The sequence below is a fragment of the Muntiacus reevesi genome, chromosome 1 (assembly GCF_963930625.1).
Source record: "Muntiacus reevesi chromosome 1, mMunRee1.1, whole genome shotgun sequence".
NCBI lineage: Eukaryota > Metazoa > Chordata > Mammalia > Artiodactyla > Cervidae > Muntiacus > Muntiacus reevesi.
The window spans coordinates 164,702,540-164,722,072 of record NC_089249.1 but is presented as its reverse complement, the minus strand read 5'-3'; the positions used below and the strand labels follow the sequence as shown (position 1 = coordinate 164,722,072).

At 50.3% G+C, this 19,533-nt stretch overlaps 1 protein-coding gene across 4 annotated transcripts; it reads left to right on the top strand.

Moving 5' to 3' along the window:
- The first annotated feature begins 1,015 nt into the window (after positions 1-1,015).
- On the top strand, positions 1,016-13,724 carry MFSD2A (MFSD2 lysolipid transporter A, lysophospholipid). Of its 4 annotated transcripts, none has more exons than XM_065930014.1 (14): positions 1,016-1,228; positions 2,711-2,842; positions 4,348-4,472; positions 8,399-8,522; positions 8,630-8,708; positions 9,078-9,220; positions 9,681-9,771; positions 9,890-10,011; positions 10,218-10,301; positions 11,008-11,091; positions 11,186-11,298; positions 11,761-11,904; positions 11,995-12,171; positions 13,264-13,724. In XM_065930014.1, the coding sequence occupies exons 1-14, from the start codon at positions 1,142-1,144 to the stop codon at positions 13,325-13,327; spliced, it is 1,569 nt and encodes a 522-aa protein (XP_065786086.1). In that variant the 5' UTR covers positions 1,016-1,141; the 3' UTR covers positions 13,328-13,724. The 4 variants fall into 4 exon arrangements, with proteins under 4 accessions (XP_065786086.1, XP_065786076.1, XP_065786069.1 ...); XM_065930004.1 differs by having other exon boundaries at positions 1,016-1,234; positions 2,714-2,842; XM_065929997.1 differs by having other exon boundaries at positions 1,016-1,234.
- Positions 13,725-19,533: the final 5,809 nt, after the last annotated feature.

Here is a 19,533-nt window from a genome sequence, read left to right as displayed (position 1 = left end):
CCACCTTCTTTCAAGGAGCAGACTATTCAGCACTCTTTCCAATTTTTCCTTGACTGTTTCAACTCAGGGCTTCCTATCTTCCAGGGCTTCTTGGGAAGACAGGTTCAGCCTTCTCATTTTTGCTGAGAGGGATAGCGCGGTGCTATGAAGAGGGTAGGCTTTAAAATGGGGCAAAACCTTCTAGCCCTGGCTCTACCACATAACAGCTGTTTCATTTCTCTGAGTTTTCCTCCCTTGAGTTGTAAAACGGAGATAATAATAGTACCACCCTCACAGGGTGGTTAAAGGGCTGAAGGAGATCGTGTCAAGCCTGGAGGAAATTCACCATAAAATGCTGCTGTTACTATCATTGTGTGCTAATGGCTGTGGTCTCGACTCTCTTCCACAAACTGGGGGCTTTCTGCCCGAGGCGACGCGTTGCCTCCGCCTGCCACGTTACCTCACCTAGCCTTTCTCTCCATCATGAGGGCCCCAAAGATGCCACTGTCCGTAAGAAGTAGTAGTCCATCTTGGGGAAAGAGAGAGGGGCGTCGGTTAGGAAAGTGCCAGCGCTACATACTCCAGGTTTAGAGCAGGAGACTCGATTTTACTCCAGACGTTAAAGGGGGGCAGTGGGCTTTGGAGCCCCTACTTTTCCTGGACCTGCGGGCCTGAAGTCACGAGGTGTAGATCTGGCTCTGGGAGAACTCATTCTGGGGGTCCTTGGGCAGGTCACTTTTAGCCTTGGGCTTCAGTTTCCTCGTGCACGTCAGGTGGGTCTCCAAGCCTTCCCCCGAGGTTGCGCGGAGCACGCGCAGCCGGATACGGGTTCCGGACTAGAGAACGTGGCTGGATGGCACCAGCTAGCAGCCGGGTGGTTTGGGCAGGCGGGAGGACCGGCGGGCTCCAGGATTGGCTGGAGGCGGGGTAGCAAAGCTCCAGGATTGGCCAGATCAGAGAGGGCTGGGCGAACCTTTAAGAGGCGCGGGGGGCGTGCAGGGGAGTGAGTGCTTCGCCCAGCCGCCTGCGGGGTTAACTAGTGTGCGGCGACCGAAGTGGCGGCGGCGGCTACAACTACAACGCGAGCCGGGGCGGAGCGGAGGCCCGCGGAACAGAGGAGCATCCCGGCCTCCCGGTCCCCGGGCGGCGTGGCCCGCGGGTCATGGCCAAAGGAGAGGGCGCCGAGAGCGGCTCCGCCGCGGGACTTCTGCCCACCGGCATCCTCCAAGCTGGTGAACGCCCGGTCCAGGTGAAGGTGAGGTCCTCGCAACCCAGGTGGAGGGTCTGGGATGGGGGGCCAGGATGAGATGGGGGCGTCGCGGGATAAGCCTGGTTCTGGGACACATTGGGCTAAGCCAGGAACAGAAGAACCCAGAGGCAGGAGAGAGCCCTGGGGGTGCCCTGGAGTCGGGGAGTGATGGAAAAGGTTTGTAGGCGCCAGGCCCCTCCTTTGCCCACCCCAGCTCTGGGCATTTCTGGAGAGCAGCCTTACTGGGAGCTCCACGTGGTGCCCGGCTCTGCCTAGCAGCTTTCCGTTCCTCTGTGATCAGCCGCTAAAGTTTGCTGCCCTAGACGGCAGGGAGACCCCAGAAATCTGGGAAACTACCTTGGTCCCCCATCTCTCATCCCCCTACTCCCCACCCCCACATTCTACGCTAGCTTCTCAACTCGGCGGCGAGAGCCGATCAAGTTCATTCATAAAACAAGAGCTCTGCTCTTAAAGGAGCCGCATCCGGTAGGCTCTCTGTGAGTGTAGGTATCGGGTCGCGCGTACACTGCGCTTTGCCTGTCTTGACTTTCGGCCCTGTTCCCAGCTCTCTCGACGTAATGAAGGACCCAGTGACATCAGGCTTCCCCAGAGAGGGATCCCAGGCAATATATCTGCCTGGGAGGCGACTGCCTTTTCGTTTTAATTTTATTAACCGATCTTTGGAAGGAGCCTGGGTAAGCAATTAATGCTGCTGCAATGTATGAGTAATCTACTTTCCCTGGGCAACCTTAACCTCCCTAGTGCCCCACCCAGAGAGGGCCCAACCCAGCACCTAGAGGCCTTCCTACCCCCCTACCTGCCAGTCGCCACAACAAGATCTCCTGCGCCACAACAAGATCTCCTGCGCTCTGGGGGAGGGGGGCAGGGAGAGGAAGGGTAGGACATCTCCTGGGTTTGCCTGAAGGTCTGGCTGCCTCCACGGGCCAGGGAGGCTCTGGGACAGATGGAAGGAACAGCTGTGCCTACAGCCAACTGGGCTGGGCCCGTACAGATCTCTAGAGCTCTCATCCAGTAGGCAGGTGGGTTCTACCCTCTGAACCATGGTGGGAGCCAGGCCTGGGCTTAGGCAGCTTTTGGCAACAAGAGGATTTTCAGGTTGTGGCAGTTGGTGCTAGGTGGGGACAGGTTCACTGCTGGAGCATACTCCCCCTTCAACTTGGAAAGAAACATGACTGAGGCCTTGGGAGGAGTCATTAAGGGATGGTGCACTGGTAAGGATCTGGGGTTGGGGTGAGGTGGCTTAGGGGATACTTCCTCAGTATGAATTTGCCTTTTCCAGATTTTTAAAAACAGAGAAGACCTCTCTTTTCTTGTGAGAAGTGAGCTCTCCCTGGGTGAGAACAGGGCAAGGCAGACTTATCCTTCCTGGCAGAGTTGGTTAGAGGGATGGTCCTGGCTCTGGAAAGTTTTAGGATGGAGGCCAGTCTCGTGGGTCTCTTCATTCTTTCCTCTTCTTCCCAGAAGGAACCAAAGAAGAAAAAGCAGTTGTCCATTTGCAACAAACTTTGCTATGCAGTTGGAGGAGCCCCTTACCAGGTGACGGGATGTGCCCTGGGGTTCTTCCTACAGATCTACCTGTTGGATGTAGCTCAGGTGAGTGAACTGAACTCCCTATGGCTCCTCCATCATCCCAAAGTGGGAGAGACTATGGATTCTAGGCTAGGGTTTTTTCCCTCAACTGGGAAATGGGACTAGGCACCCCTACACTTCTGCCTCTCAGAGTCACAGTGGATTAGAAGTCAGGCTTTGGAGAGTATCCAGAAGGGGAGTCTCTCAGCCCCAGGAGTCTTAGCTGGCAAGGTCAGGCAACTCCTCCTTGCCTGGCAAGAGCAACAGAGCCTGGAGGGGTAGGCAATGGTGTGAGAGAATAAAGCCTGCTGTGATGTTCTTAGAAGAGACTGGCACACCATGTCCCCAGCTGGACTGCAGTCAGCTGGCTTGGCTCAGGGGTTGGTGGATGTTGTCAGGCCTGTGGATGAGGTGCATCCCACCTTCACCTAAGGAGCAGAGGCATGCAAGTGGACAGAGGGGCCCTCATAGGGTACTTAGGGTGTCACAGGGCTCCTCAGCCAGCAGCCTGGCATCCTGAGAATTCACCTTGTCTGCTGCAAGAATGGGAGGCCAAACTGCCAAGACTCTCAGGGTGCACACACCAGTTTGGAAAGTGGACTTTCCAAACAAGGCATCTTAGTGGTATTCACTTACAGATGGAGATCCCTGAGCCCCAGAAAGGACAAATGACTCCCTTTAAGCAGCTAGTTTTCAAGCGACTCCCATGCCCTGGGTCCTAAGTGGGGTGAAAATATGACCAACCCCCTGTCAAAATGTAAAAAGTTAGAAAAGTCAGATGAGGAAAGTCCTCTCCATCTTCCTGGAGTGATAGTAATAGCAGAGCCTTGATGAATGAAGAAGAGTCCAGAAAAATTGTCTATAAGCCGAGAAGTTCTGGAGGCAGAAGTGATAGTGACAGCCTACGTTCTCAACATTTTTTCTATTTAATCCTTTTTCCACATCCAAGATAGAGCTCAACCCTGTAAGACGGGGATCATAACACCATTATACAGATGGGAAAACTGAGGGCCACTGTGGTGACCCAGCAAATGCTATCTCTGCTTTTATTTGCCTGCGCTGCATCTTAGTTACATTTAGTTGCAGCATGTGGGATCTTATTCCCCCTTCAGGAGTCAAACCTGGGCCCCCTGAATTGTGAGCCTAGAGTCTTAGCACTAGGCCATAGGGAAGTCCCTCAAATGCTTGTTCTGGCATCGAGTGGTTACGGACTTGAGAGAGGGAGACAAGGAAATGCAATCTGGATTCATTCTAATTGATGAGTTTTCAAGGGCGGTGGAGGGGAGGACAGAAGGGGGCGAATCTGGGTAAGTTTCTCAGGAGACACAGTACCACTGCTGTTGGGGAACTGTTGTTGTCATTATTAACAAGGCAAGTTATGATGCTTGAGGCCTGGGCAGGAGCAGTACAGGGTTCTAATGGCCTGGCCGAAGTGGGGAGGCAGCCCCGCTTTTGCCCATCAGTGAGGGTTGAGGTTGCCCCTCAGATGAAGGAAGAGGGCGTCATCTTTTTCCTGTTCCTCATCCCAGGTGGATCCTTTCTCTGCTTCCATCATCCTATTCGTGGGCCGAGCTTGGGATGCCATCACAGACCCCCTGGTGGGCTTCTGCATTAGCAAATCTCCCTGGACCCGCCTGGGCCGCCTCATGCCGTGGTGAGTAGAAGATTGTCTTTCAGGCCGGTGGAAGGCGGGGCCTCTGGTGTGTCTGCTACCCCATGGTCCTTCCCTCTCGTTTGTCACAGACTGGGAGGTGAGAAGAAGGAGTGGTGGCAAAAGCCTCAGCAAGGCCTCAGCTGGCCCAGTCATGGGCACTGGAACTCTTGCCAGTTCAGGCTGGTCCAGCTGTTAGACAGCAGATTCCCCTGTCTCAGGCCCCATTCCTCCCCAAGGTCCTATCCCTTCCATGAAACTGGAATTCTAACCTCTCCCACTCCATCACTTCCTATAGTGGTTGAAAGGTTACACTGTGGAGCCAGCCTGCCTCAGTTTTAATACCAACTTGACCACTTACAGCTGTACCACCTTGGGCAAGACATTTAACACCTCGGCCTCAAGTTCCTTCATCTGCACGGTGGAGATAATAATTATGCCTTCCTCACTGGGTTGTGGTGAGAATTAAATTTTGTAATATATGATGTACTTGGCTTCCCTGGTGGTTCAGACAGTAAAAAATCTGCCTGCAGTGTGGGAGATGTGGGTTTGATCCCTGGGTTGGGAAGAGCCTCTGGAGAAGGGAATGGCAACCCATTCCAGTATTCTTGCCTGGGGAATTCCATGGACAGAGGAGCCTGGTGAGCTACAGTTCATGGGGTTGCAAAGAGCTGAATATGACCGAGTGACTAATACATACACACAGCATATAACGTACTTAGAACAGTGCCTGACACATTAAGCAATATATAACTGGGCACCACTGCAGAGTGGCTCCTGGAGATGGGGTGAGGGTGGAAGATAAAACCGAGAATGGAGTGCATAACCTCTGGCTTCTTGGACCCTGAGAACAACCTTTTCCTTTGATACAAAGCCTCCACTCCTCAGCTTCAGACTGTGAGGCAGGGTTGGGGGAGGTGGTGCCACAGATCAGACGGCAAAGGCAGGCACAAGGGACAGGCGAAGAGGCCGGAGCTCTGGCTCCCTCCAGGACATCCTGCTTGGTGGCTGGGGGGAGGAGGACATGCCCCTTTCATCTCTGGCCCATCCAGGCTCAAGTGGGCGCCTTCCTGCCCCAGGGGCCCGTACCTGGTCTCCGGCCTTCAAGGCCTTCAAAGCTCTTCCCACAGTCCCTGCGCCCCCACCACAGCTTCCTTTCCCACGAGGCCCCCCTCCCTCCAAAATCCCGCCAGCCCCTGGCCAAGGCCCAGGTGGAGGCCTTTGATCCAGGCCTCGGGGCCAGGGGACAGGAGAGCCTGCCTCACCTGCACAAGATGCTGGGGCTCCCAGGGAGCCTGGCCCCTGAGCCTGGGCCCTTGTACCCGCCTCCCTGACGGCCGCTGGGGGCGGGGCCCTGCCGCCACATCTCCTCATGAGGCACAGCCAATGGCAGGCAGCCAGCCTGAGGCAGCAGTAACCCGGGTTACTTTCAGTCACTTTGGGTTCCTCAGCTTCCTCAGCCCGACCGCTTGGACGGGAGTATTTTGGCGAGGGCTGCCAGAGGAGCCCTTGTTCTGGGAGGATTTGGGAGGGGAGTGGAGGGGAGTGGAGGGGAGGGGAGAGGTGGGGTGGGGCGAGGGAGGGGGAGGGGAGGAAGCCCTCTTTGTGGGAGGTAGGATCTGAGGCCATCTTGCCTGCCTGGGCAGGTGTGGCAGCCAGCTTGGTGAAGTAGCTGAGGGCCCTTCGGGCTGGTTTCTGATTTGACACATGTCTCTGGACATGTCCTCAGCTGTCTGGGTGGGACCTCCTGGCAATATCTCTCTGAGTGGTACCCCCACCCCCGTCTGAGTGCGTGCTGAAGGCTGCCATGTAATACACATGACCCTCCTCTCCATCCATACCTGTTAGGACCTGGGGCCCCTTCTCCTTTCAGTGTAAGAAGAGGCTGGGCCTTCCAGGCAGGGATTCATGAGCCCTGGGACCACCCTGCCTCCTCCTAGGCCTCAGATAAGCCCCTGCCCTCAGTCAGCATTTAAGTCTTCCTTTTCAAACCAGGAAGACTTTGACAAACACTTTCCTGGAGTTCCCAAGGCCGTCCAGTGAGAGGCAGGCTGTCAGCATGGTCACATGGGAGATGCAGCAGAGCTGGACCTGAGGTGGGAGTCCCAGCCCAGGGCTCTTACAGCTCCCTGACGTCTCCTGCTGGGCTCTCCTGGCGTGATAATCACAGCACTCACTGTGTCCCAAGTGCTGCTCTGCATCTTAATATTAACTACTTCAACCCAATGACGCAGAGCCAAAGTCCTTACAATGGCCTGTAGAGCCCTGGTATCCCATTTCCTCTCCAAGCTCATCTCCTAATTCCATCTCCCAAACTCCAGCCCCCTGACCTCCTTGCTACTTCCCAGACCTACTGGAGCACATTTCCGGCCTGAGCACCCTTGCCCTGCAAGCTCTGCAAGGCCAACTCCCTCTCATCTTGGCACAGAGGCCACCTTCTCAGTGAGGGCAACTTTGTCCACTTGGCTATGGATTGTACTCCCATACTCTTAATCCCTTTCAGCCTGCTTCCTATTTTCCACAGCACTTAATTATCATCTAATACAGTATGTAGCTTTTGTGTGTGTGTGTGTGTGTGTGATAAAAGACTATTTAAAAAATTTTTAATTTACCGTTTTTGCCATTTTCAAGTGTACAATTCAGTGGCATTAAGTATGGTCACATTGTTAAACAATCATCTCCAGAACTTTTTCCAAACTGAAACTCTGTACCCATTAAACACTAACTCTCCATTCCTTCTTCCCCTCCAGCCCCTGGCAACCAATTGTCTTCTGTTTATGAATCTGACTCATCTAAGTGAGATCATACCAGATTTGTCTTTTTGTGTCACTTCTAGGTTTATATTGTAGCATGTTTCAGAATTTCATCCCTTTTTAAGGCTGGATAGTATATATCTTATGTTTATTTTTTGTTTGCCAACTAGCATGTAAATGTCATGAGGGCAGTCAGTGACTTGTATGTTTTGTTTCCTGATACACCCCAAGTCATTAGAATAGTGCTCGGCTCAGAGTTAGCACTTGAATATTTCTTGAGTAAATGTTGAAGGTGAGGTAGGTGTTCTTACTACTCTTATTTTACAGATGAGAAAATGAGTCTCAGAGCAGTTAAATAACTTGCCCAAGACCAAGTTATTAATAGTTAGTAGTAGAGCCAGAACTGGATCCCTGAATTGTGGGCCTTTCTTCTAAACACGGTTCTCCACGGCCTTGGTTCTCAGCTGCCTTTTTTTTTTTTTTTTTTTAATTTTATTTATTTTATGTTTGACAGCACAGAGCCTTGGGTGCTGCACACAGGCTTTCTCCAGTTGCAGTGAACAGGGACCTCTCTCTAGCTGCAGTTCATGGGCTTCTCATGGTGGTGGGCTTCTCTTGTTGCAGTGCATAGGCTCAGTAGTGGGGCATGGGTTTAGTTGCTCTGTGGCATGTGGGATCTTTCTGGACCATGGGATTCACATGTGGGGAGGCAGACCTTTGCCACCCCCACCCCCTCTTATAGTTATTTCATGGGGCCCAGTCCTCCCTTGTGGCCGCTCCAGAAGGAAACCTTCCCCTGGAGTTGGCCTCCCTCGTCCTGTGTGTACACACAGTGGTGAGAACCCCAGCATTGGGGCTGCTCCTTCTCCCCGAAGTCTCAGCCTCCATTCTTATCCCCGAGCCCATAGAAAGCCCCCGTCTCTGGAGCCTTCACCCCTGGGGAGAGGCAGGCAAACCTTGGGAGGGTCTGACCTCATGCTCCATGCTCTGGATTGTGGGCCAGAACCCTGTCTCAGTCTGGCCTTCCAGGGTTGGCCATCAGTACCTTCCCAGAGACCCCAGAGTGGGTGGATCCAGAGGGAGGAATTTCCTTCCCGCCGGGCACTCTGTGGGGCTGCCGAAGAGTCCAGGCCAGACCCGACATCCAGCCCCCACTCAGACTCTCCCCTTCCTCAGGATCATCTTCTCCACACCCCTGGCCATCATCGCCTACTTCCTCATCTGGTTCGTGCCCGACTTCCACCAGGGCCAGACCCTGTGGTACTTGCTTTTCTACTGCCTCTTTGAAACGCTGGTCACGGTGAGTGTGGGCAGGGAAGGAAGTCCCTGGGGCCTCCGGGGTTGGTGCCCAAAGCCACATCTGTCTGTCCATCGTCTGACTGGCCGAGGGCCTCTCTTCCATGCCAGTGTTTCCACGTTCCCTACTCAGCTCTCACCATGTTCATCAGCACGGAGCAGAGTGAGCGTGATTCTGCCACTGCCTATCGTAAGTTTCCCCAGCGCACTGATCCCACCCACCAGGGACCCAGGGTCCCCCCACTCCTTGACCCTTCTACCATGTTTCTTCCCTTATGGGCTCAGCTCTCTGCTCTTGGGAGTAGGTGTGAAACCATACTAAAAAATAACTGATTGCCCTCTTGAGATCAGAGAGGTATAAGGACCAGGCAGTGGTCACACAGCAATGCCACAAGTTTAAGCCAAGATGCCATCTACCCTACCACCCTATAACCATTCCATCTGGAGCTGTTTCCATCACCTGGGGCTAGAGCTTCTGGGGCTTCTATCCATCTGACCTTCCTCCCTGGGGGCCCACAAGCCATGCGGCCCTCCAAAGGACTTCTTTTTTTCTGCTCAGGGATGACCGTGGAGGTATTAGGTACAGTGCTGGGCACAGCAATCCAGGGGCAGATCGTGGGCCAAGCAGATTCGCCTTGTATCCCAGATGTCAATGCTTCTACAGCCAATCGCACGCAGAGCTCCACCTCAATCAAAGAAACGGTGAGTCCTTAGCAGGGCAGGGATGGGGGAAGATGAGGAATGATGGGGTGGTTTGCTGTTATCCTCAGAATAGTAATAATGGCTAGGGTTGATAATTTGTTGGGCATTTGTTACATACAGTTTTAATATGGCCACTTTGCAGATAAGGAAACTGATGCACTGAGAGGCTAAATAATTTGTCCAATGTAATATAACTAGTGAGTTGCAGAGACTAGGTTTGGGGAGATTTGAACTATGGACTTTCAGACTCCACATCCTGGCCTTCTTAGCCTTTTGTTCATCTGGACTTGTTCCAGCCTTGGGAAGCAGCAGTAGGCCCAGGCTAACTTTCCCATTTCACAGATGGAGACAGAGAGGCCCACAGAGAAGGGACTAATCCAAGGTCATTGAGTAGAGCTGCTGGGAGCTGGGATGAAATCAGACTGACTGTGTCTCTATGTGATCTTTACCTGCTTTATAGCAAAATGCATACCTGCTGGCGGCAGGAGTCATTGCCTCTATCTATGTCATCTGTGCTGTCATCCTGACCCTGGGCGTGCGGGAACAGAGAGGTGAGGGGTCCCAGGGAGGGGTGCAGGCCCCATCATGGGGCAGTTTTTGTCCCTCTGCCTGGGACTCAGACTCTGGGAGGGGCCTCTGCTCCTGCTCACTGTCCCCTCTGGCTCCCAGAATCCTACGAGACTCAGCAGACCAAGCAGATGCCCTTCTTTCGGGGCCTCCGACTGGTCATGAGCCATGGGCCGTACATCAAGCTTATTGCCGGCTTCCTCTTCACCTCCTTGGCTTTCATGGTGAGTGTGACTCTGATATGCTCAGCCTGATGGGGGAGTGCAATAGAGGATGGGATAGGCCTTAGAATGTGACAGGGCCTGTGGGACGGGTGGAATGGGAGTGGGGTGAGCAGAGGTCCCCCAAACATGCGAAGAGTCTTCGAGGCTCAGCTCCAGCATCATCTGTTTCTTTGTCCTCCTTCCTGCTACGCCTTCCTGGCCCCCAGCTGGTGGAGGGGAACTTCGCCTTGTTTTGTACCTACACCTTGGGCTTTCGGAACGAATTCCAGAATCTGCTCCTGGCAATCATGGTGCGTGTGGGGCCCCAAGGGTGGCTGAAGAGGCTTAGGCTGTGAGATGATTCTTTGGATAGCCAGAGGATATTTCCCAAACTGGCCCAAGGTCATGAGGGATGAGGGAAGCTTCTCAGAACATTTGGATCTGACCTACAGTTGCTTAGGTAGGACTATGAAAAAAAGTTTGGGTACATATATCAAATCTTTATTGGGACTTCCCTGGTGGTCCAGTGGCTAAGATTCCATGTTCCCAATGCACATGCTGTCACTGAAGATCCTGTAACTAAGAGTTTGCATGCTGCAACTATGGGGAAAAAAAAAAGATCCCACATGCTGCAACTAAGACCTGGCACAGACAAATATTTTAAAATTATCTTTATATTGTACACCTTGAACTAGTAACTAGTACAATGTTCTTGTCAATTATATCTCAGTAACACTGGGGAAAAAAGAAAGGATTGGGGTTAGATGTTCAAGTAGAAAGCATAGTGAAAGCAAAGACGTGGAGGCCAGAACTCAGAGTTCTGTGCTTAGAGGGCAGCAGATAAGATCAGGACTTTGTCCCAGCCCCTTGAAGAGCCATCAGCTGCCGTGGAGCACTCCAGAAGATGGCATCTGACTGCTCCTGGTCAGGGCTGGCAGCACCTTTGGAGTCCTGGGAAGGGCAGGAGGGATTCCAGGGCTCTAACCCACTTCCTTCACCCGCTTTGCCCCTCCACAGTTCTCAGCCACAGTCACCATCCCTATCTGGCAATGGTTCCTAACCCGGTTTGGCAAAAAGACAGCTGTGTACGTTGGAATCTCGGTGAGTGGGGCTGAAGAGGTAGGGCCTGGGCTGACCTGGGGGTTAGCACTGGGAGCCTCCGAGCTGACTCATCTTCCTACACCCACTCTCCTAGTCAGCAGTGCCATTTCTCATCTTGGTGGCCCTCATGGAGAGCAACCTGATTGTCACATACGTGGTGGCTGTGGCAGCCGGCATCAGCGTAGCAGCTGCCTTCTTACTACCGTGGTAAGTGTGTGTGTGTGTGTGTATAGGTCCACCTTGGTATGTTCCCCAGCTTCCCAGCTCCCCAGTTCTGAAACTCCTTAGGGAGAATCTGTGGAGGAAAGAATCTTCCCTTTCTGCAGGCCATTCTGCAGGTCCAGGTTGGGAGCAGGGGAGGTCCTCCCAGTACAGTTGTGCAGATTGTGAACTGCTTGAGCACACCTAGTCAGGGTGGGAAATGGGGTTTCAAACCCTGCACTTTACTTGCCCAGTTGAGCAACTGCATGTGGGGCTACTTCACCTCAGAGGAAGAGGCCTTCTTTTTTGAGTCACGTGAAGTTGCCATCTCCTCATTGAACGGTGTGTGTGTACTATAGAACCGCCAGCTCCCAGAGGAGTGCTCTTATTGACCTGGACCACACGGGCTAGCGGAGGCCTGGGGTAGCTAGGTGGGAGGGTGCTCACGGCTGCCACCACTGTGTGCAGGTCCATGCTGCCCGACGTCATTGATGACTTCCACTTGAAGCAGCCCCACATCCACGGGACTGAGCCCATCTTCTTCTCCTTCTACGTCTTCTTCACCAAGTTTGCCTCTGGCGTCTCTCTGGGCATCTCCACCCTCAGTCTGGAGTGAGTGGGGTGGGGGTCTGGGTAGTACTGGGCAGGGGCAGGCCTCAGGTGCCCCCTCCTCACCACTCCCCTAACCACTGGACCCCACAGCTTCACCGGGTACCAGACCCGTGGCTGCTCCCAGCCGGCACGTGTCAAGTTCACGCTGAAGATGCTGGTGACCATGGCTCCCATAGTCCTCATCCTCATAGGCCTGCTGCTTTTCAAGCTGTACCCCATTGACGAGGAGAAGAGGCGGCAGAACAAGAAGGCCCTGCAGGCTCTGAGGTGAGTGGGCAAGGGATGGTTGGTGGACAAAAGGGCATCATCCAGTCTAAGCCCTTGAAAAGCGCCTCCTGGAGCGGCCAAGCTCAGATCTGCCTCCCACACATCTTCCCCTCCACCGCTCCTCCTCTCCCCTTCCCCTCTGCCAGTTCATCACAATGGCAGTTGATGTATCTTTTTGTGTGTGTGACTATTTTATTTTTTAAAAATATTTTATTTATTTGGCTGCATTGAGTCTTAGTTGCAGCACATAGAATCTTTGTTGTGGCATGCAGGCGTCTCTAGTTGTGGCATAGGGCCTTTCTAGTTGCAGTATGCGGGCTTAGTTGCCCGTCTGTATATCGAATCTTAGTTCTTCAACCAGGGATCGAATTGATGGGTCTCCAGATGCCAGGAAGGGAGCTAAAGACTACATCCCCTTGCATTGGAGGGTGGATTCTTAACCACTGGACCCCTGGGGAAGTCTAGTTAATGTTTCTCGAGCCCTTTGCTGTCTGCTTATGCTGAGTGGTTTTACATTTATTCATTCAACAAGTATGTATATGGGAAGCCTACGTGCCAGGCCTCGGTCTAGTGAATGATACAAACAAAAATCCCTGTCACCTAAGAGGTCTACATTTTAGAGAGTGTACTCATGATCTCCTGTAGTCATCTTAATAGCCTTGGGCGTCAGATATTCCTGTGATTCACACTCTGCAGATGAAGAAACTGAGGCTTAACCGGGAAGGGTGACAAGTGATGAAGGGCAGACCTGGGGGTTGAGCCCCTATATTCTAACTCCAGAGCCCACACTCTTCACAGCTCTCCTGGCATGCAGGACCTCAGCGTGAAGACCATAGGGCAGGGTGGAGTAAGTTACGCCTGCTCATCAACCCGCCCAGGCCAGGGTGTAGTACTGGAGCTTGGGGTGCCTTGAGGGCAGCAGGAACAGTGAACAAACCTACCAGCAGTTTCTGGGCTGAGTGGGAGTAAACAAACACTGTCCTGTGACTTAGACTAACCTGGCAGTCAGCTAAGCCTGCAGAGCCAAGATCCCTCGGGGAACAAGCAGGTGAGTAAGGATGCTTCCTCTAACCTGTATCCTGGTTCTTGCAGAGAAGAGGCCAGCAGCTCGGGCTGCTCTGACACAGACTCTACAGAACTGGCCAGCATCCTCTAGTGCCTACTGGATGTCCCAAAGCCACTATATACAGGGCCTGGGTCACCAGGCCACACAAAGACTCGAGGCCCGCTTGCCTGCTCCCTGAATAGCTGGTCTCCAGATGCCAGGAAGGGAGCTAAAGACTTCATAGTAAGCAACCCAGGACACCTCCTGTGCCTATCATGGGGCGGGCATCAGTCACCGGCCTCCCTGTGACCACCCTGGGGGCCAAGCCCAGGGACTGCTACTGTGAATATGCCAAGGACTGATCGGGCCTAGCCTGGAACACTAATGTAGAAACGTTGTATACAGAGACTAATTAATAACTTAATGACCATGTACATAGCAGTCTGTATGTATGTATATGTCTGTGATCTATTAATGTTATTAATTTTCATAAAAGCTGGAAAACTGAGCTGCCTCTTTCTGCCTTTGTTCTCAGCAACTCACTGAGCCCTTCCATTCCAGGATGCAGAGAGTGAGAGCGAGCATTCAGCCAGAATGTGTGTGGAGGTGTAACAACAGCATTGGCTAACATTTACTAAATACCTGTCTGTACCAGGCCCAGGTGTGGAAGTTTTCCTCTCACCTTGATGGCATTCTCACTTAATCCTGGAAACCATCTTGCTGGGTCAGGACTGTCCCCATTTTATTTAATTAGTATTTTTAAATTTGGGGGCTATGTGGCATGTGGGGTCTTAGTTCCCCAACCAGGGTTAGAATCCATGCCCTCTGCAGTGGGAGCACAGTCTTAACTACTGGACCACCAGGGAAGTCCCCTGTCCCCATTTTACAGATGAGGAAACTGAGCCCCAGTATGCGAGAAACTTTGCTAAACCCACACAGCCAAGAGAGATCTAACTGGAATAACATCCCAGGTGTGTGAGACTCCAGTATCTTAGCCACTACCCAGTGTACCCTGAGTCTGAGAACAACCAGTTTGCTCTGCTCAGGCCTGTGTCTTCTGCTGCCCGCCCTGTGCATGCCTGAGCAAGCGGGGCTGGCTGTGCTGGGGCAGATTCTGTGATTAGGACCCTGTGGGCCCAAGAGACCTGTGATTCTCCATCACTGATGACAGTGTTGGAAGGCAAGTCTATGTGTTGGTTGAGGGGAAGGATCTCACCACTGGTGTCGGGGAGGAGGGCAGTGGGAAAGGCCTAGTTTGTAGCATTTGCCTATTTCCGGAGTGTAAATATTCCCACTGTAGCCAATTTCAAGTTACCAGCAGTTGTTCAATCCTGAAAATTTCCTGAAATTTTAATAATTGGCCCTCGCAAGCTGGTAGGAGCTTGTCTTAGCAAGTCATTGAGTGTAACACACTCAGACCAAGCTCCACCCCCCACCCCCCAAAAATCAAGAAAACAGCACTTGCAGGATTAGAGGCTATCAGTCTAGCCCTTTATTTTATTGTTTTTATTAAAATTTTTTTGGTTTTGTTTTCTTTTTTCATTTAGCCCCTTATTATTATTATTTTTTTTAAGCCCCTTATTTTATGTAGATGGATAAATGAGGCCCAGAGAAGAGACATGGTTAAACTGTTTAGGCTTGGTTTTTACTTTGGGTTTGGGGCTCCTTTTTTTTGGAATTGGAGCTCCATTTACTGAATGAAGTTCTACACAACTCCTTTTATAGGCACTGTTACACATGCTTAATAAATATCAATTTCATTAGTCCTCATAACTTCCCCATTTTACAGATCAGGAAACTGAGGCGCAGAAAAATTAGCAAGTGGAGAATCTGATACTTGAAGCCTGGCTATCTCACTATGGGGCCTGTGTTCTTGAACCACTGCTTTAGGTTGTTATGCGAACCCATAGTTTTGCCACCACCCAGCCAGGTCCCACTGCTGCCTTTGAAGCTGCCCTCAGGTCAGAAGCTGCTCTGGTCTGATCTCCACAGCTGGAGCATTCAAGGACTGTGACATTTACAGAGGTCCACTCACACCTCCCTTCTCCCTCCACTCTAATCAATAAGCACCAAATGCCATCTTTAAAACAGAAATTCCCTAAACCACCCAAGTTTGCTTCTTTCCCTGTCACTGCAATTGCTTCCCAGGTTTTATCTTCTCTCACCTGGATGATTGTACCTGTGTCTTCACTGGCCTCGATTTGATCTCAAACCATATCTGATTCCTTCTGCAAGCTATTTAAGATAACCAAGTAGCTCTCCAGGTTAGAAACTTCTTTTGAGTCCTCATTATCAGATGCAAATGTTCTACCTGATCTTCCCAGGAACCCTTATCTCTACCATCTTTTTAAAATGCAAATTTTTAAAAAGAGGGTTAAGTCATTTAGAACTTGACACTTCCTTGGTGGTTCAGATGGTAAAAGAATCTACCTGCAGTGCAGGAGACCCAGGTTCTATCCCTAGGTTGGGAAGATCCCCTGGAAAGGGGACTGGCAACCCACTCCAGAATTCTTGCCTGAAGAATTCCATGGACAGAGGAGGCTGGCTAACTATAGTCCATAGGATTGCAAAGAGCTGGATGCGACCGACTCACTAACACATCTTCAGGAGGAAATCCAAGACCCCTGCCAACTTCCCAGCTCTAGGTTTATATGCAGGCCATCTGCCTGGCTCTGGAACATACCCCTGACCTCTGGTGCTCCAGCATGTCTTAGCTCCAGCGTGCCTCCCATAAGCTATTCCTGCCTCCTGCATCTTTAGGGCAACTCTGAGAATCAATGCCCTCATCAGGGCACCAGGCAAGAAGGGAAGGGGTGGGTTGTGTGGAGCCAAATTAATAAGCTAAGACTTTAATGAACTAATGAGCAAGGGCTTTGTCAGCTACACCCAACTCCCACTCACCCACTTCCCTGGTCTCAGTTTCCCCCAACTATACAAAGGGGATTTGGAATTGTAAACCCTTGCCTCTCCAGTTTCATGTTCACAGAAAATTGCTCTCCTCAAAAACCCCTTCTGACTTTTGAGGACATGATTTAGGAGGCTATGGAATAGGTGGGGCAAGTGGGAGAGCAATCTGGGATCTCAGAGATCACTTGGATTACTGGCTGCTCCACATCTCTTCTGAACAGCTCCTACTTTCCTGTCCTTTGGGAGACGTTGCCGCCTTGACTTCCCTCACACTTGGATCCAGCAGCACTGTTAACCTTGCCTCTCCCACCCTCTTCACTGTCCTCAGCCTGGCCAACCACACACCCCTCCGCAGACCCCTGCTAAGGACCAGGTGTGGCTTTGGCTCCACCTGCTGGAAGCAAGGGAAAACACCTTTTAACATAGCAAAGAAGGATTTCCAGAGCTATCATTGACTGGCTCTAGGACCCTGTTGTTCTTTTTAGTCACTAAGTCGTGTCCGACTCTTTGCGACCCCATGGACTGCAGCACATCAGGCCTCCCTGTCCTTCACTATCTCCCAGAGTTTGCTAAAACTCATGTCCATTGAGTCAGTGATGTCATCAAACCATCTCATCCTCCATCGTCCTCTTCTGCTCTCAATATTTCCCAGCATCAGGGTCTATTCCAATGAGTCGGCTCTTTGCATCAGGTGACCAAAATATTGGAGCTTCAGTGTCAGCATCAGCCCTTCCAGTGAATATTCAGGGTTGATTTCCTTTAGGATAGACTGGTTTGATATCCATGCTGTCCAAGGGGCTCTCAAGAGTCTTCTCCATCACCACAGTTTGAAAGCATCCTTTCTTTGGTGCTCAGCCTTCATTATGGTCCAACTCTCACATCCATACATGACTACTGGAAAAACCATAGCTTTGACTATATTGACCTTTGTTGGCAAAGTGATGTCTCTGCTTTTTAATACACTGTCTATGTTTGTCATAGTTTTGCTTCCAAGGAGCAAGCGTCTTTTAATTTCGTGCCTGCAGTTACTGTCCACAGTGATTCTAGGACTCTGGCTATCCATTTAGGCAATAAATATTTATAATGAACCTACTATGTGTCATGCATCGACTAGGCTGTAAGGATAGAGTGGTGAACAAAATAGAGTTTACATTCTTGGTGGGGCCAATGACAAATAAATGGACATGCAAATAAAATAACTTTGGCAGTAAATGCCATGAAAGAAATAAGCAGGTTGCTCTAATAAAGGGAACTGATACAGAGGTCATTTTATTTTAAGCTTATTTATTTTAAGATTTTTTGGTGTGGACCATTTTTAAAGACTTTATTGAATTTATTACAATATTGCTTCTGTTTTATGTTTTGGTTTTTTGGCCACAAGGCATGTGGGATCTTAGCTCCCAGACCAGAGATCAAACCTGCACCCCCTGGATTAGAAGGTGAAGTCTTAACCACTGGACTGATAGGGAGGTCCCTATTTTATTTTAAACAGGTGTTCAGGAAAGAATGTTCTGAAAGAATGATGCTTGAATCGAATCACAAAGGAGGAGAATTAGCCAGACATTTGAAGAGCTTGGGGGGAAAGCTTTGCAGGTAGAGGAGACAGCTAGCATAAAAACCCTGAGGTAGGAAAGACTGGAAGAAAACAGTGCAGCCAGAAGTTCACGAAGGAGAGGAGGGTAGGTGGTGTGAGCTGAGTTTGGAGAGGCATATAGGGCCCTGCAGCCTACAGTGAGAGTTTCAATTTTATTTTTAAGAGCAGTCAAAAGTCATTGAAGAAGTTTAAACAGAAAATTGATTTACATTTTTAAAAAAGCAAAGGTAGACGCAGACGGCACCAGGCTTTGTGAGCCGTGTTAAGTGTTTTGGTCTTTATCCTAAGAGCAGACAGAAGCCATTGATGAGTCTTTTAAGTGGGGGAACCATGTGATAGATCAGGAGTTTAGAAAGATGCATCATCTGCTTTGTGGAGAAAAAACTGAAGGAAGTGAAAGTGGAAACAATATAACTAATGAAGAGGCTACTCTTGTAATATTTCTGGGTAATGAAAAGTACCAGAGTGGAACTGGAAATAGAAGAAATAGTGGTACTAGTGGCAGTGGAGATAGAAGACAGATTTGGTAGCTGATTGGCCTGGAAAATTGACGGAGAAATGGTGAGAGAGGGAGAGGGAGAGAGAAATGAAGGCAATGCCTAGATTTCTAACTTAGGAAACAGATTGGCACTTCTACTAAGTAACAGAAGGAACTCTGGAGAAGGAGCAAACTTGGGGGACAAAACAAATAATTTGTCACCTGTTTGTATCATTTTCATATAAAAAGAAATAACATTACTTAATATTAATAATATTACTTAGAAATTCCACTAAATCAGGAAAAGGGTACACACTATCACCACTATTACTATCTAATCTTTCATTGGAGATATGAGCCAATGCAATTCGATAAAAAAAGAAATAAAAATTGGAAAGGAGTAGGTAAAATTATCTTTATTTGTCAATGGTAGTTTTGTATTCCAGGAGAACCCAAGTGAATCAACTGAAAACCTAGCCAAAAAAAAGTCAGCAAGGAAATGTGTTATAAAATCAATATACAAAAATCAATATCCTTTACATACACAAACTGAAACAGTTAAAACTGCATCCTTCGACATGATAACCACTACCATGTGTGGCTATTTGAATTTAAAAGTAAAATAATTAAATTGAATAAAATAAAATTCAGTTTCTCAGTCCAACTGGTCACATTTTAAGTTCTCAGTAGCCACATGTGTTAGTGGCTACTGTATTCATATAATTATAGAACACACCCGTCACGGCAGAAAGTTCTGTTGACCAGTGCTGAGTTGGAAGATATAATGAAAGAGATCACACTCATGAAAGCGACAAAATACCTAGGAATAGGAAAGAAATAGCTCTATATCAAACCACATGACATAGTCACAGCCCCTCTGTCTAGACTTCTCTGTATTCCAGGTCACAGCTAAAGCCCCATCTCTTTGAGAATTTTCCCTGACTCTATCTAACAGGCTGAGTCAGAGGTTCCTCCAGGATCCCCTAGTTAAACATTCGGTTGATCCTCATTACTTGCCAACTCCAAGTCTGTGAATTTCCCTACTTGCTAAAATTTATTAGCAATCCGAAGAAGGGAGGCAGGAGAGGGAAGAAGAAAGAAGCAGCAATGACAGAGGTGGTGGAGAGCCAGGGAAGAGTTAGGACTGGGTGTTTTGGATGAGATCCAGAGCCTCCCCCTTTTTCTCCAGGGAAGCTGTGCATGGCAGGGTGGGGCTCACAGCTCCAGGGCAATCAAGGAAGTGAACGATTGCTATGGCCTAAAGTATTGTTCATTTTCCGGGGTGAGGCCCAAGCCCTAAAGTGGCCCAGCCTTGAGTGAGCTCTGATTGCTCACCCA

Coding starts and splice junctions, on each gene's coding strand:
- MFSD2A (XM_065929997.1), top strand. CDS start 1,142: ATGGCCAAAGGAGAGGGCGCCGAGAGCGGCTCCGCCGCGGGACTTCTG. Junction 10,302..11,007: donor ATCTGCTCCTGGCAATCATG/GTGCGTGTGGGG, acceptor GCCCCTCCACAG/TTCTCAGCCACAGTCACCAT. Junction 12,172..13,263: donor AAGGCCCTGCAGGCTCTGAG/GTGAGTGGGCAA, acceptor TGGTTCTTGCAG/AGAAGAGGCCAGCAGCTCGG.